A 22,851-nucleotide genomic window follows, 5' to 3' on the forward strand; every position below is an offset into this window, starting at 1 on the left:
GAGAGAGATCTCGTCAAAACAGCGTTTCTGTGGTACTTGACAATTTTACTCAAGCGCTGAACTACTGTAGCGCACAAAGTGGCACCTATCAGTCAGCTGAGTGATATTAGAAGAGCTAAAATCTTCTGCCTTTTTTTTTTAAATGGGTGTAGATAAATGTGAAAATATTTCGAAAAATGAAGCGGAACATATTATAATGGATATTGTTTTGGTGGTCTGTCCTCGATGCACAGCAACATCGCTTCTCTGAATGTCCAGTGCTATCCGTGGCCGCCTCTCTTACTGGCAGCATGTCTGTTCGAATCTACGCAAGCAGGTAATACATGGCTATAGCAATCTACTACCTCACAATAACACCGTCAAATACCCGAACTAGGATCCTTTAAGTAGGATTACATGGAAACGCAACTAGTGGCAACAAGCTCTAAGTCTAGACATCTCTTATTAAGCTCTGTTTTTTGTGTCTCCCACCCAAAAGGATGTTTGAAAGCCTGCTTAATCGAATCCCTGTGTCTTATCAGAGGCAACTGGTTGAATCAACTCTCATGGCAAGCTTTGGGCGTCATTATATTGGACGCGTGGATGCAGACCACTGGGATGGGAAAGTGACAGGCTGGCTTGTCTGAAAAACAGTGTCAGTCAGGGACCTTGTTACAAAGACAAATAATACTATGTAAATGTTAAAAAGAAGGCTCCTGATAGGGATGAGGGAAGCTCCACTGTTAGTGGTAATTATTCTCAGTTGAGTGATTTGTTGCACTACTGGTAACCCCTTCTATAATTTATCATGCAATATTAATTTCAATTGTTTAAAACTGAATTATTGAGTTAGGAGCATCTACAAGTATTTATAAATCTGGCTGATGTATACATTCGTTTCGTGATGCAGTCTTTGATGTTGGTAAAGTTATCTGTGCTTTGTCTTTTTTGTTTTTTTTTTTTTAACACGTAGCATGACTTTAATATTTGATTCTCTACTCTTATATGTTCAGCTGAGACATAGTCAGAGAAATAATGGTTAGGCGGAAAGTTAGTACATGAGTATGAGGGCAGTGGTACAATAATGGATGGCTTCTCAGGGCCAAGGGGCCCTTTCACCCTATCCTTACACGAGGGATGTGTGCATGGCAAACAGCCCCCGTCTCCGCTGGACACTAGGCAGGCTGGGGGGCCCGGGGCAAGGGGAGGTGAAGGAATGCTCAAGAGCAAAATGCCAAGTTCAGGAATTGACAAAGCGGTGCAGAGAAAACATGTTTCTACTGGACTCCGCGGGACCTGTGATATTGCTACACCAAGTCAACATGAAACATGTCAGCCAACACTGGCAGGGCACTATTAGGGTTATTTAAAGAGGAGAAGATACGGATGAGATGGACCGGGTGTTAACATACAGGCAAGCAGGGACCACTGTGTTTACGTGAAACTCAGCGGACAAGGCTCGCTTTTTGTGGTTTGCTTATCCCCCTTTCGCTCCCATCTGAGCTCTGTCATGTGAGCCAACACGAATGTTTCGACTCGCGAGTGTAGACATATGAAGGGTGTGGCCGATCAAGTAGAAACACACTGGTTCAAGTTAGTTCGTCACTAACATCATAGCTGTTCAAAGGGTTGTCATCCGTCCAGGGGGCTCCCCGCTGATCGGACACGAGCTGTGTGTTATCCTGTCTCGCAGTACTGAGCTCGCCAAAACAGTACTGTGTGGGACCTACACATGCTTGATGGAAGGCTCTTGATTAGCAGCAGGACGCCATAGTCTGTAGCTACGACCAGATTTAACACACAACTTTTAATACATCAACCATCCAAACTGCATTTTAAACTACAATATCTGTTTTACATGGGAGACCAACTGCATGTAATGCTGCATAATGTAAGGTAGCAGCTTACTTGTTTCTGCTGGTGGTTGATAACAAAGCCAACACTATGAACTCAGAATTTCTTTTTGCACAATAGCTGGTTTTCACTTTTAGAAAAATACTAATGGTACACCGTCTACATGTACGTCATAATAGCAACTCTGAGCTCAAGGTATTGAGCAGCCTCGTGGTCTCTTGTATCACCAATAATGCAAGAAGCGTGACTTTGTCGTGAATGGTTGTACAGATGTTCATGCTCCTCAGAGAAGGATGATCCTACTGCACTAAGTGATGCCGCCGCCATTTTTCATGCTAAGCGCCCATGAGGTTGAATTTTGGTCTATCAGCCAGCAAATGGAATATGCTGGGCTAGTTATGCAATTTAGCTCAAAGACCGCTAAGCAAAGCTTAGCAATAGCCGGCTCACAAAGCTAAATAGTATGGGTGTAGACTCTTAGCTTCATATAGCAACATACCATGACTACAGTCATGATGGTGATCGGATCAAGAGTACTGTGTTCTTCTCCTCATGCTGCTCAGTATCACAGGAAACAGTGCATGAAAATATACAAGAGGCAAAGAGGAATGATACACAAATTTGGGAAGCTTGTCCAATTTGGGATTGTCATTAAGCCACACAACTGCATTGAGAGCTTAGTATTAAGGTTGGGAGAACGGGACTGGGATTTTGTTTCCCCATCACTTTACAAAAGTTGTTTTTAGGGGATGGCAGCTAATATGGAGAGGAGGATGGTGACAGACATACTCAAAAACCGTCTACACTCGATGGGCTGTGTGACATAATTGTTTGCATGAGCTATTAACCGCTGGTAAGAGTTAATTCGAACAAGTATGTCATTGTGTACAACAAATATGATACGAGATTTTATATAAATATTTATGATATAAACAGAACCGTTGCATATGCCTAATCTTAAGTTACTACTTCCACGTATCAAAGTACAGATATAGCCTGATGAGGCCCTCTTGACTCTTGAGGTCAGGCTCCTTCTGTCTCTTGAGTCAATGTGGACTGTTGTCTTCTGCTTGAGCTGGAGTGCTCGTTACAAGGTTCGGTCATGCCCTCCTGCATGTCTGAGCAGAAATGAATCAACTGAGACTTGGTTGGTACAACTGAGCTTTCTATTGCAGCACTTATATGTCACTCAACAGAAACTCGAAGGCTCAAAGGACAAAAGAGTGACTGAGAAGAACGTCAAGAATACGTCGACTTTATGTGGAGCAGAACAGCAATGATGCTCTAACTCAGCCAGACAATAGAGCGTGCAGATGGATAAACTCCATATGTTTTGCATGTGGCTCTAGTCGGGGGCGGTGAATTCAAGCGCTCGCCACAAGCCACCACCAACTAGACGCTGCTGCGCTTGAGACAACAGCACATAGGCCCGAGATGACAGGATTGCAACATGCAAAAGAAGTGCAACCGACTTTTTGACAGTGACTAACCTCCCTGTCCTCGCGTGTAGAAATGTCCCAAATAGAAGTAAATTGCAGCAGGAAAACAGCGTAGTGTTTCAGGATGCGCCAGCAAGGTGTTCGAGGGCCAGTGCATCCAGAAGAAAAGAGGCAGATGATGATGCGAACTAAGGTGATGTGTCCATCCGAGTGAAAAGATCCTCTGTCACCCTTTGATGAGAAGAACATGTTGGCATCATTATTTAGGACAGGAGGCCAGAGGCAGCATGTCGGCCTGATAATGGTCAATCATATTCCCTTACAATCCTCCCTTGTCATGCTCACACGGCCCGCTCCTTGTCAACGTCGAAATAGCTGAAAATGAGAAGCTTCCACTCATCTCAGCCTCAGTGCACAGTGCTGCGGAGCTGTGTAAAACAAACCTAGTGTGTGACTCAGGGTATCAAGGCAATTTCCTTCTAAATCTCTGCTGCGTCAACTGATTCTAGTGCATAATAATTTAGTTGATTTGCCAGTCCTGATATGGGTGGGAGGTGGATGAACGGTACCTGTCCCACGACCTTTTTGTCTGTCTGGTAAGACTGACCAAAGCGAGCGAAGTGTCTAGCTTAGCTGTCAGCATAAAAGACAAGAAACAGCGGTGATAGACAGACGTAAAGGTAATGAAACCTTCTCACCAGGTTTTGGCTCTGGCGGTATAAATGAAGAAGGACTCAAGGTCTCTAATTATGTTTCGCTAACTGTTGGGCCAATCAAATCATTTTGACAACAGTACAATTTTGGTTTAAAGGATGTAATGGTAATGGTTGCATGAGATATAGGAGGTTAGCAACAGAAAGATATTAAAAGCAAAGAGGAGTCAACGAGAGAGATTGATTGAAGTGACTCCTGCACTTTTGGGCAAAGCAGGCTGTTTCCATGTCCTTTCATATGCAATAACTAAGCTAAGGCTAAGGTACTCAGCCTACGATGCTTTAGTGTATAAAACTGACGGTGTATGTATTCATCTAACTCGAGAGTGGCAAGTTAATTTGATTCAGGTTCAGGATAAACAACAAATGATTAAAAATGTATTCATGATCGAGTGCGAGTAAACAAGAGTGTGAAAACATTGCGCGGTTTTAATGGGGTTCTATTATCAGTCATTAAAGCCATTAGTAAACCTGGGAAGAAATGTCAGCAATTGACTCACTCCTTGTTGGTATCATGTATCGTGAGGTCCTTTGATCTAATTGTTTGTAAACTCCACCATTGCTCCAGTCATAAAGACTGTCAAACCTGGATTTATACGTAGGATGAGTCTAACTCGTGTTGCAATGCATACAAGAGAGGACTGGACTAGCTGCACAAATTATTTGATGCTTGGGGTGAACAAAAAAAGAAATCCCTTAGTAAATATAACGTAGATTTTAACGAGGCTTGAAGTGATTGTCGGTGCAGACACACAATAGATTTGTGTGTTGTTTCTGGTTGAGGTCATGTGGCTTAAGAAAAATCTGTGCCATGAGTACACCCAGAAACAGCGCACGAAGCCAAGAATGAAGTGTAAAAAAGAAAAAGAGAAAAACTACACACCCTGTAACCTCAACCCACCTGTCTTTTCACACTGATATCCATCATTCTGTTCACACATGTACATTCTGTCAGGTCCAGCTTGAGTAGCGCAGGACAAGTTAGAGAAGAGACGCACATGTCATAACTCCAAAAAAGACATGTGCGTCGTCGCCATGACTTCTCGGACCCGCCCAACATAAATGTGGCTTGTAATAATCCGATTTAATTCCGGGGATAGGCTATTTGTTGCTGGACTGTCGCGACAATGTTCTGCTCTGAGCTGCTGTATACTTCAGCTACAGAATCCATAACTTATCGGACAAGCTGAGTGTAATCAATGCATCATCCTGCTTAGTGCATGCTCGCTAAGGCTGATGGACTGTGTGGTTGTTCAGCGATTAGCTCTGAGTGTAGAGAGCGAAAGACCGAGCCATTCAAATCGGTGAGAAGCAGTGCATTATACTCTCACTCCTGCTCTGACGCGTACAAGCTCGCCTGCAAGCAGTGGATTACCCTCTCAAGTTGGGCTTACCATTTTTTAAATGTAGTATTATTAATTTCATATGGGTGATGTTGTGAATTACAGGGTTTATCTTCGCTGTTGAAGTGATGAAAATGAAAGGAAAGATATACCATGGATAGGAGGGATGGGCGGAGGCGAGACTCTAGAATAACAGGTGTCGGTCTTGACAAGCAACTGACAAGTAATCCAGCACAAAAAGGCTCCTTTGAAGCAAGAACCTGCAATTTAGTCTGGACCTCTGACGCTGCTTGATGTGACCATCGCTCGAGATCGGCTCAGGTACAGTGAGTATTCCTTGAGTAAACGCTCTCTACGAACTGCGAAATTATCCCTAATCCTACGCTCATGCTCGCTCTCTCACACTCCCTCAGATGTGAGCGCTATGCTCCGGTGGCTGATTTTGGACAGGCAGGCATACTAAATCCAAAATGAATTGAAAAACGCCTAATATGAGTGCTTACGTTTTGCCAATGGCAAAGGAAAGGACCAAACTGAGTTTGGCGGCGTGGGTTTGGATGGGTCTCTGCAGCAGGCGTCTCGTGTGGTCCATGGCAGGATGGTAAAATTAGAGGCTGGGCTGTGATGAGGTATCTTTGACGCGGCAACAGGTCATTGGCCCATGAGCCACACAAGCTCTGCCTTGCTTATGTTAACCAGTGCCCATGTCGCTAACCCGTCCCTGTTACTGGCGTGCATTACAAGATTCACTAGGGAGATCACATGAACTATGCCGCCAAACAAACTGTTTGCTGCAGGGCTGTAAGATTATCAAGAGAGGGTCAGGGATATTTGGATAGAAGTCAAAAAAAAATAAAAGAATGAGAGCTGATGAGTTTAAGTGGAGCACAACACGGTGAAACAATGAGGATTGCTGGTTTCATCCCAGCCTGTAAGTCACTGCACGGGGGCAAGTAGGACCACCTTGCCTAAGAGCAGAGGTGGCGCAGTGAGACCCAGCCCCGTTGTTAATGCTGGTACTTGCTCGGCTGACATAACACTAACACCTTGTTCGACAACATATATGGCTCTGTGACACTGTCACACCTTTGCTCAACAAAAACTTTGACTACCACAAAGAAGATTGAATCACAGGAGGATTATTTATAGTCCGTACATCTGTGAAGAGCTAGCGCTTATGTAGTATGCATCCGCAAGACCGCTTCTTTAGAGGAACAGTCTGAAGAAGTCAGTTTTTGCTCACTGATCTCTGTGTCAACTTAGTATGCTGGAAGGGTGAAGGAGCTTGAATCAAAGAATGATTTCTTCAGGTTGCTATGGTGTGACTGGAGGGGCAGGGGCGGATGGGCCGGGCAGTGGGCGGCGGGGGTGGGCTAAAAACAGTGTGGCATCTTTATAGCAGCGAATACGAAAATTAATGTAGAGGTATTTACTGCTCCTCGTAGCGCTCCACCACCAACTCACATTCCATCTGCAGGACATGTTTAAAGGTACTAACAACGAATGCTAACAAAAAAAAAAAAAAAAAAAACACCAGCTTCAATTAATAGGTTAAATCATAAATATGAAAAAAGTGATATTCTAATAATTTTAAAATCTCTATTACAACACTAGTTTCACGTTTTTCTTATGGTCAAATGGGCACCTGGGTTAGGGTTGTAAAAGGTACAAACCTGTTTACTGCTCTTGTCATCCATCGATTATATCAGGGAGCGCCCTTGAGGCAGGGTGCTTCCTGAATTGCGTCCAGGTGCAAGCTGCTTGAGTAACTGGGGTTCTAACAAGCGAACGCCTAGTGTGTGCTGTGGATGTGTGGAATTGGATATATATATAATGAGTTCATATAGTTATAGTATGACATTGTAATATATATGCGTTTAGTATAGACTAGCTGATTAGTGATAATAGTAGAAATTATGAATATGTGTCATCGCTAGCCAGAGTTCGCTTCAAGTTCATACTTAACTCTGCTTCTCGCTCTCTCACTCACAACATCACACCACACCACAACCACCTACACCTCAAGACAAACACACAATTTCATTAAAGCCAAACATTCAGCTTCCACCAGATCATACCCTTACACCTCTCTCTCTTGCTCTCTCTCTCTCTCTCACACACACACACACACACACACACACACACACACACACACACACACACAATGATGCAGGTGTTTCCACACTGTTCAGATGGAATGATTTATTCATAATCATGATAGCATAATAAAACAATAAACATTGAAAGCACTGACAGTTGAACCCAAGGCCTCTCACACATAGCATGCACCACCCCGACCCCAGCGTTCACAGAGACACTGAACATTCCTAACGCCAAGAGACTCCTGGCTCCTGAAAGTCCTCCTTTTTTTAAATTCTCTGCCCCAGTCAGTTTTTTCCTTGTTCTTTTTTTTTTAATCCTTTAAATATATTTTGATATAAAAACAAGCCCACATATGATGAATCAACCATGTTTGTGAACTGCCTCTCCCCCTTCTCCTCCTGTTATTGTCCTGCCCCCCCACCGCTCCTCCGGGGCTGTCTTGGTTGGAGGACGAATATGATACTGGCTCCCATGTCCTCTCTCTTCCTTTTCACGTTCTCTTCTTGGACATTTGAAAAACAAAAAAATCCAGTCTGATGGGGACATGGTGGAGGTGGGGGAGACAACACTAAAAAAAATGGTTTGATAACCTCCCTGAAAAAAGAAAGCAATAAAAAAAGATTCCTTAAAAAAAAAAGTAATTAAAAACAAAATAAACCACAACAGTCCAATTGAAAGAAGTGCTGGAGGGAAGTCTGGAGCTCTGTAGACTGGAGGCACTTTGGCACAGAGCGAAGGCCCCACACCTGACACCACGCCGAGGGGAGGGAGGGAGGGATCGAAGGAAGGAAGGATGGAATGACAAGAGAGCTGGGCTGAAAGGCATGCTGAGCCACATGGTGATATAAAGAACAAGGAATGATGGAAGGGTGAGGGGAAGAAGAAAGAGCACCTGACAAACGTGGAGGAAAAGGCCAGCCTCCCCTCCAGTTAATGCCATGTCCAGGAGAGGAGGAGGAGGGAAGGAAAAACTAAGAAAGAGAAGAGATCTTCCGGGTAGAGGAAGAAGAGAAACTTGGACCAAGAGAGAAGAGATAGAGAGAGCGAGTGAGCAGCAGCAGATATAGAAGGAGGGAAGAGCAGTGGCCCATCGAGAGAAGAGGAAACTGTCTGGCAAAAGCTATACAACACAAACAGGAAAACAGTCCTTCTATGGAAGCAGAGGACGGCTGGTGGACGTCTGAGGTCAGGGGAGGGGGGCACAGTAAGGCAGTCCCACAGGTCAACAGGCTGGGCAGGCAAGAGGAAGGCGCTGTGGTCCCTCTTCTTCTCCTCCTCCTCCTCCCACTGTACGGTTGCACTCGGCTGCGTCTCGCCCCACCCTCCTCTCCCCCCCCTTACCCTCGCCCCCTCCCACGCCTCCTCTTCACAGGTAGAGCTCCTTGGCTCTGATATGCTGCAGCTTCTCCCTCAACATGCGGAAGGAGGGCCGCACCACGGGGTCCAGGGTCCAGCACTGCTTCATCAGATCATACACCACGGGCGGGCAGCCGTCTGGGGCGTCCATCTTGTATCCCTTCTCTACCCGGGGCACCACCTCTTTCAACGGCTGAGACACACAAACATAACAAAGTTAACATCAGATTCTCTAAGTGAACTGACTCAAATGCACCCCAACATCCCAGGCAAAGGCTTTTCTCCACAACAACAAACAACTAAAGTATGGTAATGGAAATGTAACAAGAGATGAAGCATGAAGAAATAATTAAATTCATAATTTGCAGCACATAACGTGTCACATTTTCATGATGTGCTCCAGCAGTTAAATGGCATAAATCTAATTATTTTGAGGTCAACTCTGACGACACAAGACATTTCATTCAAAATAAATAAATAAAAAATAAATAAAAATACTGGTCCCAGCAATGAAGCCTGCCATCTGCTGGTACACCTCAGACCTCAGTGATCCACAGAGACTTGGTGTTCAGGTACTTACAATTCTAGGGTAAGGCACGCGCCCAAAGGAGTAGATCTCCCAAAGTAGGATTCCATAACTCCAGACGTCCGACTTGGTGGAAAACCTCTGTTGGACAAAAAAAAGAAGAAGAGGAACATAAATTCATTCAGAGAGCAGCTAGGTTTATTGTCTTCTTCTGTCCATAAAACCTGGATCTTTGTTTATTTGTTTAGTGCTATTTCAGGAGTTCAAGTGAGGATATGTGAATATGACAATAACCAAGTGATAGTACTGTAACATTTTTTGCCCGAGTCTATATTAAAAATGTAATAAGTGAAACCAAACATGTTCAAACGTAAGCACAGGCTGTAGAGAGTGTGTACGCGCAGATTGAAAGAATAAAAGAAAACAGAGGAGCAGCAGCCTCTTCATTAAACTGCACAGTTGAGCTTCTGCCGTTACAGAAAGTTCAGTCCACCTGAACTGATTAACAAAACAGCAGGAACAAACTATTATCCAAAATCTGCCACATTTATTTTATAAACACATTGGGGCCTCATGCAAGAACCACTAGTGCCAATAGTTCCGTTCTTTATTGGCACGTGTGACTGGTTTAAGAGAACTTGTTTCATTTGCCAAGTTTGAATTTCCTCTTTGGTACAAACACAATTCACAAGATCTGTTGTATGAGTCATGTACTGATAGTCTGCCTCTCTTCATAGGATGATTTAAGAATGAGAATGCCTTAATCTGAATGTATTTACACTTTCTGATTATATTGGCAGGCAGTTAGCAAATTATTCAGTTCAGCTGCCCAACTATCTATATGTCTGCAGGTTTCTGTCAAGTAGAACATCACTGACAGAATAATATTCTCTCGTCCAACTCTGATACAGTCACATCCTCTTGATCTCCTCTCATCTAAATTGCTTTAGACGTTTTATAGCATCTAACTTATCTCAATGTGAATCCATTCCCTCTTTATTTCTGTCAAAGTACGGTGCTGCTCTGATGACACCTCGTTGGCAGCTGGATAATCTGTTCCAGTTGTTCTCGGTCCCCTAATATGACTACCGACACTGCCACATTTGTTTGCTTGTCTGCTGATTTTTGACATTAAACTCTGCAGTGTGACATTTTGCTTTTACTCAGAGGATCAGGTAGCCTTATTTAACAATATAAGTAGGAATTGTCCTACTACTTTAAATCTTACAGCCTGAAACTCAAGTTAAAGTAGGTGAAAACAAATGCAAAGAAAAAAAGCAACAGCACATCAGCCCAGGTCTGCTGACCGTCCTCTCTCACCTTCTCTCTTAGTGCTTCAGGGGAGGTCCACTTGACGGGCAGCTTGGCAGTGTCCTGTATGGAGGAGGCCTCCTTGGTGAGGCCGAAGTCGCTGACCTTTGCGATGTTGTCGTCAGAAACCAGCACATTACGAGCTGCCAGGTCTCTGTGGACGAAGTTGTTGGCCTCCAGGTACTCCATGGCTTCACACACGTCACTGACGGGAGAGATGATGAGTGAGGACGGGATGACTAAGATAACTGGACTGTACATGGACAAATCTGTGGCTGCGGTTATGACTGTTATACCAGGACAGGGTAAATGATAACTAAAGTGGAAATAGAATTAGTGCAAAATGATGGTGGAGGCGGGAGGGAAAAAGCGGACTCTGATTTAAATTGTCAAGGGACAAACAAGAATTTTTAAAAGTAGTTTATCATGAAAAGGAGCTAAATCAATCTTCCTTCGCTTTGCGTTCATCCAGTTAAAATCTATTCCCATGCAATTTTCTAACAAGTTCATTCTAGGGTTACATGGCTCACACTGAAAATTAATCATGAAATTCTTCCCTGTGAATGCATGTATTTATGCCTACTGATCTGAGAGTAATGGCTGTGCTCATTTTAACTTGTGTGGGGGTTACAGCATGAGCTAAATGACTGTTAAATTAAAAATAAATGAAGACTTTAAGGCGCTTGACTTGAGATAAAGCAGCCGTTTATCAAGGCAAACAAGCTGCATGACGGTCGCTCGTGTGAACAAACAGTTCTTTTATGTTGCCAGTCAAGTGTGTGACACCGTTCTTTTGAAATTCATTTCGAATCCTGTCATCTAAAGAGCAACAGCTTAGCTCTAGACCCGTGCCGATTAAACATTTGTCTTTTTGAACAAATTTAATAAGTGTCTGTACAAAGATGAAAAGGACTCACAGTGAGAACTTGAGTAAGCAGTCTCCACCCAGCACGGTCCGTCCTCGAGAGCGCAGGTAGTCCACTAGGCTGCCCTGTGACACAGTTCACACCATTAATACAACATGTGGAGAAGACCACACTTTATCATGGGTGGCTCCAGTGAAGAAAGTGTGGAATGTGTTTCAGTTTTTACAGTATTTCAATTCACAAATTCAAACTATGGGGTGGCTACAAACACGACAGGGTTTTGTCCTTTAAATAGGACTTTTGTTATTTGGAGTTGCTGTGGAGAAGCTGTTTAAGGTATTAGTAATATTAACTTAAATTGTTGTCATTTTCAATACCATTCCCAAATGTTTCTAAACATTTAAGGGGTTGTAAAAGAGGTTTTACGTGTTTCTCTTGAGAAGAACAGCTAAAACATTAGTGAGACTGACCTTGGCCATGTACTCTGTGACGATGTAGAGACTGCCCCTCTCCTCAACAATTACCCCTAGCAACTGCACCAGGTTGTTGTGCCTCAGTTGCCTGGACAAACACAGAAACATAACAAAATCAAATTTCTTCAAAAACCTGGGAAAAAAATAGCCAGTGACTGAGGACAGTGTTACATTTAAAAGAGGACAACGTGCCTGTGTACACACAGACACAAACATATTTCACATGTAGTGTGAAGGACAAAGAAAGAGCTGCAGGATCTTACGTCATGACGGAGGCCTCAGCGATGAAAGCCTGCGCTGTGGCGTCATTTTTGATACACTTGACCGCCACCTTGGTCCCTCTGTAGTCTCCGACCATCACATCTGTGAAGGATGCAGACAAGGTGACGTTTCAGTACAATATCTGAGACGACCTTGGTCTATATCATCATTATGGCTCTGATGTATGAAATTAAATGATGTGGAGATCATTGAAAATTCAATTCCTCACCTCCAAACTCCCCTTTGCCAATGGTCTGAATCAGTTTAAGTTCCTTTCTGTTCAAGGCCCAGCCACCTGCCAAGAGAGGACAGAAGACACTTAGCAGACTTCACAGCCAGAGAATAAAATCATCTGCCTGATTATCAAACTATTACTCTCATGTGTCATTGTACAACCTCCAGGGAATAGCATGTATTGTAAAAGGCAAAAATATGTAAAATGTATTGTTATTCGACCAAATTTATAAGATTGGAAGTAAAAAGTTGAAGACATCAAAGAAGCAGAACTACTAAACTATTCAACAAATGCATTAAAATATTCAGTGGTGAGTTTCACATTCATGGCAGCTATCTTCTGGCCAGAGCAAAAGTCCCACTTTATGAATGATGGATCTCTCATTTGGGAGAAAAAAGTCTTGATTTATTGCTACATTTATCTTTTTTTCAGTTTTCTGGTGTATGAATTTGCCGGGTCAGACGGGTACATGAGGAGGAATGAGGAGAGACAGAGGTGGAGGAAGACTCAGATTGACCTTGAGAGCTGGTGAAGCCCAGCAGTCGTCCCCAGACACAGAAAGATTAATTACCCTCTGTTGATTAATGCTATTAGGACTTGGGATGATAGCAGAGCTTTGAAGAAGATGCAGGCTTTGTCTGTTTATTGTGTGTATAAACAGACAACCACAGTAATGTCCCTGTGTGCATTAGTGTCCCTGTAGAGCAGTGTAATGAGCTGAGTGTGTCCTTACTCCTGGAGAACTCGTCTTGCGCTGCCACTGTTCCCTCCATCAACTTGGGTTTAATCAGCCTGGTACAAAGGCCATCAGCATCTTTGGTGTAATGCTGGAGACAGAGGGGAAGAGAAATAAATACAAAAATGTTAATGCCGAAAGAGAAAGGTCTGTATGTTTAAATGTCAGAAAACACAATGAAAATCCATGTGTCTAAATCTCATTGTCTAAATCTAAAAGAATCAAATGTATAAAAGCCTGCACTAAATAGTAGCTCACTCTTACTCCAGCTTAGACCTAGAAGCGTGATCAGGGACTGATGTTCATAAATTAATCCTGATGGATGAGACTGTATACAAGCTTTTGATATATAAAACAGAGCAGTGGCTGATGTTTTCAGCTGCGCTCCTCAGAAGAACATGAAGGTGGTGATGAAAAGAAGCCTCAGACTGTGCTGGGAGTTGATGTGAGGAGCTCCTTCTATTTGATATGTTTGGGATATCAGTGGTGTTCGCCTTCACCAAAGAAATAAAGCATGAAAGGTTTAACTTTTATCAACACGCATCAAAGTTAAAGGTTTTTGTCTTGAGGGACAAAAGAACCGCTGTCTCATTTCCATACAAAAGATGAAATAAAACAAGAGGAGGAGCGAGGCCTTGCTTTATTGTAAGCTGTTGCTGCTGGAAATCAAAACGAATAGATTAGCAAACATGATGGAGGTTCTTTCAATATGGAGCGAATCTCAATTTTTAGAATGACAACAAGAATTTTACCCAAAACCTTGGCTAACTGTTGAAATGATCAATCGATCCTCAAAATGTCACAGAAAACTAACCATGAAAAGAATAAATACAAGCCACTAAAATCCAAAGCACCTGCACCGCCCTCACACAGCTGTAGTGGTGTCAAGATCACACGAATGAAATGAATAAACTTCTACTGGAGATCCACAGTGTTAATGTCATCTAAAGACTCTGCAGTAACTCCTGTGCTGGGAGGTGTGGAGTTGGGAATCATTTACTGTGGGAACCAGCAGCAGAGTGAGAGTGTGTGGGTGTGGGAGAGGTCAATGCATTTGACCTTTCACCCCCAGAAACACAAGAAACCAAACAAATCATCTTAAAAATCAGATTGGACGTCAACAATAAATCAGGCAGACGTCTCATTTTGGAGATATTCAGATCCAAGAAAAGAAATAAATCAAGTGCTTTCAAATTGGAAAGATAGAAAAATGACAAAATAGAGACAAATAGTGCATCACCGTCTTTTGGAAATACAGCTGAAGTCACACAGGACACCAAACCTCTGTCTGACCACTGAATGAATAAAACAGCAAAAGGAGAAGAAGCTCTCTCACCATCAAAACCAATGTTACACAACTGCAGCACAGCAGAGCTGACCCCAGTGTGAGTGAGTGTGAGTTACTGTTACAACCACCAGGGAGCAGCATGGTGAAGGAAGGGTCAGTCCCCCCCCCCCCCCCCCCCCCCCCTTTTTTTTTTTTTTTTTACATTATTCAGCACTGAAGCTGACAAATGAAGCCACAAACACACAGACTGCCTTCAGCGTGCTACGGAGATGTAGCTACATCATGTGTTATCACATTTGTTGTTTTTCTATATCATCGTGGAGGATGTTAATCTTTTAATGCATGAAAATATTTTTTAATTACACAATGGTCCTGGAGAAATCAAGATCTTGCTATATATAATTAACAGAGAAGGGTGTAACCAAGGGGTAAAAATACAAAACAGGAATTGTAGCTGACAGCACATTCACTGTGCTCTTACAGCCCTCTAAATACTATATGGAGCCATCTTTGTTTCACTTCACCAGTATCACTGCATACATGACTGACACACATAACTGACATACATACATTACAGGAAGGAGGTGGGGGTCTGTCGGTATATATTTATGCATATATGCTGTGAGTCTATATTTAGGTCTAAGTGAAGCCTGCTGTGACGGGCTAATAAGAGCAGGAGAACAAGCTGGAAAAACACAGAAGAATGCAAGGAATCCTCTCATAGGCTATTATAGAGAGACAGACAGAGAGAGAGGACACAGGGGAATTCAGACAGAGGAGAGGATGAGGATATAGAAAGACTGAGAGAAAGAAACATAAGGAGGCAGAAGCAATGTAAGAGGTTGAGATGGATAACAAAGAGAGAAGGAGAGAAAGCAATATGCCAGGTATACACGAGGGCACACGAGAAGAGGAGGAGAAGGAGGGAGGCGGGAGATGGAGAAAGGAAGTGGAGGCAGAACCAAACCTAGAGTGTGTGAACAAGAGAGAGAGGGAGAGAGAGAGAGAAAGAGAGATAGAGAGAGGGATAGAGGGATAGAGAGAGATAGAGATTGTGGGGAACTGATGATAACAAGAATGCACCAGGGATGTAGATAGCCTCAGTGCCAGCTGGCACATTCCTGTCGTCCACTTCCAACACCCCGCAAGGCAAAGAGATGAGGTCCAATTAAAAGTGTGATAGCCGCCAATCCAGCTCCTCTCTTTATCTGAGAGGATGAAAGCCTCCCCCCCCTCTCCCTCTCTCTCTCTCTCTCCTTCCCTCTGCTATCATGTCTCCTGTCTTCCCCTCTACACACTCTGAACTGGCTTTCAGATAACCGAGAGGGAATGAGAGGATCAGACAGCTTGTTGAAGAATGTGAACGTGAACGTTTGTTTTTTTTAGGGAATCTCCCAGTGGACATCGAATGTGTTCATGTGTATTTGTGTCTATGACGTTATGTAATCAAGCCACAGCACAGTTAAATCACAGTAATTAATATTTAGAATTGTAAGTAAAAGAAATAACACATGGTCATTGGAACAGTTCTTATACTAAGTTTTTTTTTTAAAATAGTTTTGACTGTTTTTAAGCATAGATTGAGAATAGGAACAGACAGGATGTTTTGCTTGAAAGAAAAGTCAATACAGGCCTCTGGAGCTGCAACAATCATTCTGAAATTCATCTTCAAATTTCATGTTTTGTCCATCACTTAAGACAAAACCAGCAGCAAATCCTGACCCCTGAGAAGCTGCACCGCGGGGAATATTTTGCTTGAAATAATCGAATTATTATCAAAATAGTTTCTGATTGTTTTTCTGCTGAATGACTTATCTCTTAATTAACTAATCATGTCAGCCCTACAGACTTCCAAAGAAGAAAAAACTCTGATGTGGAATAAAGTTTATGGAACAGCTGTATTTTCTGCCACAGCGGCTGCTTTAGGACAGAAAGCAAGTGTAAAAAAAAAAAAAAATATGTATGTGTATTCATGTCACCTTGCAGTTGTATTTTCACAGATGGTTCACTGATTGTTTCTGATTATGGTATGGGCTGGAAGGGGAGTGACTATGGGAGCAAAGTTTGAGTGTATGTGTGTATGAGTGTGGTTGTTTCTGCGTCTAATTGTCTTGTATAGTCTTGTGTTGTATTTACCTTTATTATGATTTCCTACTATGATGTCGTTTTTGTGTTTCGTTTTGTTTTGTATCATCTGTAAGGACCCCCTTGAAAATGACATGGGACATCTCAAGGGGCTATCCTTGTAAATAAAGAATAATAAGAATAAAAGAATAAAGCATTGCCAGCAGCAGCAGCCTGAAAACGTCGTCGTAGACAGGATGCTAAGAAGTAGTCAAAGGTTTCATTTTCTTACGAACAACTTTCTTTACAGTCTCTCTCTGTGGCTCAGCTGAACATTTTGTGCCTCACACTTCACACCGTTATTAACTTTAGAGAACGATGATCAATTGGCACTGATAATGACAGCCAATTACCCTTTTCAGCAACCACACTGAAAGCCAAGGGTATTATGGGTATCAAGAGTATTGTGTAAAGAAAAAAAAAATAGGAACTTGAATGGCAGCTATGTTCCCATACGTCCCTCACCTCCACCAGCTGCATGAGGTTCTCAAAATACTCCTCCTCGTCGATGGTGAGCTTGCCGTTGTGGTAGATGATGCGGTAGTGCTCCACCTTGCCGTCGCAGCTGACGCACAGGGTGTAATCGCCGGGATAGTTGGTGCTCTCCCTCACCAGGAACAGGCCCGTCTCTGGAGGGTAGAGGAGCCGCTCGGCCTGCTCCCGAGTTATCTTCCCATGAAACCAGCTACAGGGAGGGAAGAGAGGTAGAGACGGAAGGACAGGACAAAGGAAAAAGGGAAAAAGAGAGAAAGGAGGTGATTATTTCAGATTATAAAACTGATAGTTTGGATGGCCACACATTATCATGGTAATGTTTTCATTTTCACTGAACTCATTTGCAAATTCAACCAGACAGAAAGCTTCACTTCCACCTATCCCAGCCCACAGTCCTCCTCTGAAATGAGAAGTGAAAAACAAGAATGGGGCGGTAATGGGAAGCCGGCAGCACTTCCAGTCTGTTCAGCTCGAGTGGAGCAGGGGCGGGGCCCGTCTGGTATTGAGGAGTCACTGAGAAAGTACCTGAACCCCAACAACAGGAAACATGGTGCGCACACACACACACACACACACACACACACACACACACACACACACACACACACACACACACACACACACACACACACACACACACACACACAAAGCCTCAGGGCAGAGGCAGAGTCGGAAACTGACACGCAGGCATTGCAATAACAGGAAAATGCAAAAACTGCTCAGACGATGTGGTGGATAGGACAGAACCAAGTCACCCGCTCCTGACTGAGGTCAGGGAGACCAGGAGATGGGCTGACTATTTAACACACTTTGGAGTAAAAGGAGGACAAAAAACCTCAAGCTTGGGCTGAATGAAAAAGTTGGTCAGAGTTCTGCTGGTTTGAACTGAGAACAAATAAAGCTCTTGCTTCCTGAATTAGAAGCTAGCTGTATAAGCCTGCTCCAGCCTCACCATATGGCCTGGGGGATACATCTATAGACTACTAATGGATGGGTTACACTGTCATCTACTGCTCCATGGTCTTCATAAATCTCCTCTATTCTAACACAGATATTTCTCACCGTGAGTTCCTACCTGTAATCTGCAAATGTTTATGTGTAACGGAGTATCTAAGTTTACACTGTAAAAACAGGCGGATTATGACAAAAAACGGAGTCCCATTGTAAGGATTCAAAATTTCGACATCTCTTCCTGTCTGCCTCTACAGACCTGTGGCCCCGAGCTCAAACCCACTGCCATCCCAGCAACCTCAACCACAAACCAGCGCACCGCCCCCCCATCGATATGTCACTCCTCATGTGAAAGGTTGCGTTAGCTGCAAACAGTAGCAGCCCACAGGGTCTCTCTATCCGTCTTGGCCGGTGAATGGGTGGTAATCAACAGCTATAATTGATTTAGCCCATTTTCCTGTGGCAGCCTCCGTCACTCCTTCCTCCACCTCCTACTCCTCCTCTTCGTACTCGGGCTCCTCAGACAGCGAGGCCCTTGTGGCAAAGCAGCTTAATATGGGTTGAGTTGATTAGATCAGTGCAGGCAGCTTCTCCGATGGACAGCAGCTCCTTAACTCCCACTAATCCGAGAGCAAGCGCCAAGCTCCGATGGCCCAGAGAGATACATATCCCCTTGGTAGACACACACTGGTTGTTCTGTCCATAGAAATTAGCTGCAGTTTTTGTAAATTACATCACAGCAAAAAAATGTGGTAAACAACTTGGTGGAAACAACAGGGAACTAGGAAGTAGAACAGAAGGGCTGAACACCCCAGCTTTCTTTAGGGTGGTGCTGGAATTTGGCGCAGATGTCTGCCACATGGGGGCAGCAGAGAGAGCAGGCTGTTAGATGCCAGTGAGGAAGGCGAGGACTGTATCTACTGATGAGTATTGAAAAGTCAGGGTGAGCATGGGACAGTAGAGCACAACTGAACCCTTATGTGACCTAGAAGAGAGGGAGAGGTCTGCTCTGAGACATCTGTTAGTCATACATAACTAAATCATCAAGTCCCTGTGGGTTACAGCTGATGCCTCCAGTCCAGAGGAACTTCACTGTGCAGTGATGTCAAAGGCAGCGGTCAGGACATGAGGTCAGTTAAGTGTAATCAGGCAAAAGGTTTGTGAGACTATTCATTCCAGTAAGTGAAATCAAATGTAGAATTTGTGACAGCAGTTAGTCGGCGCTAAAAAGTTGTTTTATTCCCTAGTATATTACCTGTTGGTGTCGGCCATCAAAACTTTATATTCCTCTAACTAAAATAGATCTAATCAGAGCTTTAGCAAAGTTACAGCTAGCATTGGACTTTAGTTAATCATACTGTGTGCAGGGCTAACTAAACTACTCCCTGTCCACACCATGTTAAAGACGGTGTGCACAGGCAGTGTGAGTGGCAAAGGGAGAGAGTCAAACTTTCAGCGGCAGGGGATAAAGCGAGACAAAGAGGGTTAAAGGCTGCTTAAATGTTACAGTGTCATACAACCAACTATTGTGAGCTCCATAAACAATGCTGAAAGGACCACCACGCTCATGACTATTGATCATTGGGCAAACTCCCTTTGTAGTGTAAAGATTTCCTCTATGGAGCACAAGCACAGTTCACTGTGTTGTCACACAATGTTTCAAAGTCCTTAATTAAGTAGCTAATGAACATCACCTAATACTGTCAAAGTAAAACATATCTCTCAGGAAAAAACAAAAGGAACAAACACAACGACCATTTTCTCTAACACAACATTAGAATCACTGACAAACTGAAGTAAATGTGTAAATCCAGCTGAGGTCTGATGTAATGAACTTGGCTCCATCCATTTCAGAATAGTTCACAGTGGAGCATATCTCGCAGTGCATCACTATTCCCAGTAGTGTGACCATCCTCTTCTTCTAACTCCACAGTTCCTGACATTTACCACTGAAGTTGAAAAACTTTCTACTAATCTGTCAAGTTTAAATACTGTAGCAGCCAGTACGCTCTCAGCTTCCCCGTCTCCTCTCATTTGCATATGCCTCTCGTTATATTTTCCTCCTTTTGAAATAGCAGCAGTTTCAAAAAGCATGATTCAAACATAGCACGCAGCTGGTCCTGGCCTCTGTGGCAGCCAGACAGCAACAAGAGAAGGAACAGTGAAGACCAAAAGACTGTAAGAGATCGAGTTTCCATCTTTTGATGCTTTGTCTGACTTTTGAAATCAACACTATGTTTTCACTTGCTGCAGGGAACAGAAGTGAAAGGTGGTACAACAACTTGTTCACACACTTAAAAAAAGATGGAGAGCATATGTGGCAGTGAACAGAAACACATAAACATCTGCAGTTATCATCTTTAATAATACTGTCTTATTCCTGTACTGCACTTTGGCATCATGTGTCATTTTCCCATAATGTTCTTTCTAAATACAACATTTCAGTGTTAACAGTCTACAGCTATTCATCATAAAAATGATGTGTAAACACCATGACAGTGTAAGACATTCATTTTAAACAATGTCTGAGTGTGAGCCATTCAAGAAAGCCCATACACACACAGAGACACGCAAAGTTTAGTTGGGTTTCTCCTGTTGCCCCTCTGGTACTTACGGCATAAGACTGAGTTTCCCTCCTGACTTGACTCCTTCCCTTTTCTGGACATAGTTAGCTGGGATGGTGCCCTCTCTGCCCACTGTGTTCCTCGCTCTGTACCAGTTGGGATCCTGAAACAGCCAAACACGAGACAACATAACTTAATTATCGAGGTATGCAGTCATCTCAACATAAACCAGAGTCATTCTCTAAACACACTGAGTTGGTAGCAGAGGTAAAGCTGTTGGATTAGAAACCTACAGTACTCTGCACATATTGCATGGATGCTGCAATCCACTTCATCACCACTGGTTCAACCTGACATTTGTGGGAATAAGCTGCTGCAAACAGTGAGGGCTGCTGTATTCTCTGAAGCACAAATGGGAACCAGAGGCTCTGGCTAGAAAAGAACTGACTGTTTGATGGAATTATATTCACTCACATTGTGCGTTTTTTTTCTTTTAGCGAGCAGCTTGTTTGTTTTGTACATGGTAGCTCTGATTGTTAGCAGCACGTTGTTGTGATATTAATTTGTTAGAACGTCAGCATTAGGGGGTAAGCTTTTAGTTGTCTTTTAGCATCCTGTTTTCACTGTGAACTGCTGGTGCTGGATCATAGTTGAGCTTGAGATATGACACACCACTTTCAGTTATTGGTGTTACCGTTTGCTGAAACAGTTCAGTATTGTGAAATTGCTACGCTGGCTATTACGAGCCAGAGGAGGAAGCTGTCCATTTAGCTTTTAATCATTAATACACTCTACATTAGTTTCTGAGACATAAACAGGAACGTGGGTCAGGAACATTTATGCTGACATAGTCGTTCAGATACCTATATGTCAGTGATTGATGATCAGTAACTGGGAAAACTAAAACAAACAATATTAACCGTGCAGCCTCGTTAAGAAGTAGATTAAAAAACTTCTGAACACTTGACTCATTCCTCAAATAATAATCCTTTGGGCAGTTTGAAAAATTTGGTAAAATGCGCGTTATTGACATATTGAAAGTTGTGTGCTCAGCCACCGGCTTCCTTACCCTGGTGACTCCGATGATGGTCAGTACATCTCCTTTACAGAAGGGCAGGTCCTGTTCGTTGGCAGTCTGGAAGTTGTACTTGGCTACACACTCTGTGCCAGTCGACCATGGTGCCTGCATCACACAGGACAGAGAGGAACCGACATTAATAACAGTGATTCAACTTTAGCTCTGAGTTTAGCCTCAGGAGCTGAACTGAGTTATTTGTGCGAAACCAGTTACAATACTCAACAGCAAAGTCAAAACTAGAGGTGAGAAGACACTGAGGAGGGACATGGAAATAATTAAAGAGGGCAGTAAGTTCTATTTCACAATGTTATGACATGATTGTTCTGTCACCACGGCCTCACAGCAGCACACTGCTGGGTTTAAATCTTTTGCATGTTCTCCCCAAGTTTGTGTATTTCCATCCATCTTCCAGAGATGATTTGTCATCTGTTGTGAATGAGTTTGACCTGTACAGTCGACTACATAAAAGCCAAAAAAACCACAATAAACTAGAGGCTATGTTGCGATAGGATCACATCAGCAGTGACGCCCGTCAACATGTCGATGTGCTAACCCATGAGTACTCAGTGGTTATTACTACATTAGTACTCATGGGTCAGACCACACCCACCTCCCACACCCCACTCAGCCTTCATTTTGATTTCAACTACCCACGTAAAGTTTTGTAACTGTATCTTACATGATCTATCGTGGTGACAAAATAAACAGACAGACATATAAACATCTGCCTAAGTACTCTGTGGTAGTTCCCGCTACACAAGCCGTCTCCAGGACAACATTTTGCCATGATGACACACACACAGACTCACAAAGTGAAAAAAATACCAGCCATGCTGTCATGACTGCTAACAAATTAATACCAAAGACTGGATTCTTCTAACAGATGTTTAAATAAAAAGCAGAGGTCTAAATGCACGTAGAACATATAGTAATTAAATGTATCTCTGTTTTTCTAGGTGTCCATCTTATCAGTGCACTATTATTATTCATATTGAAAGCTGTATAATAAAACTCATTTACAATTGAACACATTTAAAAATGTGAATTAAAGGCAACATAACGTAGAGTAAGAACTTGAGATGGGAGCTACTGAGATCTGCTAAACTTGTTAAACTTTGCAGGAATTCAGCTGTTTGTTTATTCTAAATCCTCCATT

At 43.0% G+C, this 22,851-nt stretch overlaps 1 protein-coding gene across 2 annotated transcripts in view; it reads right to left on the minus strand.

Annotated features, from left to right (window-relative positions):
* Window positions 1-8,781: 8,781 nt before the first annotated feature.
* Window positions 8,782-22,851, minus strand: part of csk (C-terminal Src kinase) — a 40,311-nt gene continuing 26,241 nt past the window's right edge. Inside the window, exons 3-13 of one of the 2 annotated variants that reach the window (XM_022741455.1) lie at window positions 21,687-21,800; window positions 20,668-20,780; window positions 17,073-17,292; window positions 13,193-13,286; window positions 12,454-12,519; window positions 12,227-12,326; window positions 11,961-12,051; window positions 11,542-11,615; window positions 10,634-10,829; window positions 9,368-9,454; window positions 8,782-8,980 (exon numbers count right to left, since the gene is read on the minus strand). In XM_022741455.1, coding sequence (XP_022597176.1) covers window positions 8,798-8,980; window positions 9,368-9,454; window positions 10,634-10,829; window positions 11,542-11,615; window positions 11,961-12,051; window positions 12,227-12,326; window positions 12,454-12,519; window positions 13,193-13,286; window positions 17,073-17,292; window positions 20,668-20,780; window positions 21,687-21,800 — 1,338 coding nt within the window. In that variant the 3' untranslated portion in view covers window positions 8,782-8,797. Of the gene's footprint in view, window positions 8,981-9,367; window positions 9,455-10,633; window positions 10,830-11,541; window positions 11,616-11,960; window positions 12,052-12,226; window positions 12,327-12,453; window positions 12,520-13,192; window positions 13,287-17,072; window positions 17,293-20,667; window positions 20,781-21,686; window positions 21,807-22,851 lie in introns of those variants that run through there. The other variant, XM_022741463.1, reaches the window with a different exon arrangement.

This window comes from Seriola dumerili, unplaced genomic scaffold (genome assembly GCF_002260705.1).
Source record: "Seriola dumerili isolate Sdu_G_001 unplaced genomic scaffold, Sdu_1.0 BDQW01000003.1, whole genome shotgun sequence".
In the NCBI taxonomy this organism is placed as follows: Eukaryota; Metazoa; Chordata; class Actinopteri; order Carangiformes; family Carangidae; genus Seriola; species Seriola dumerili.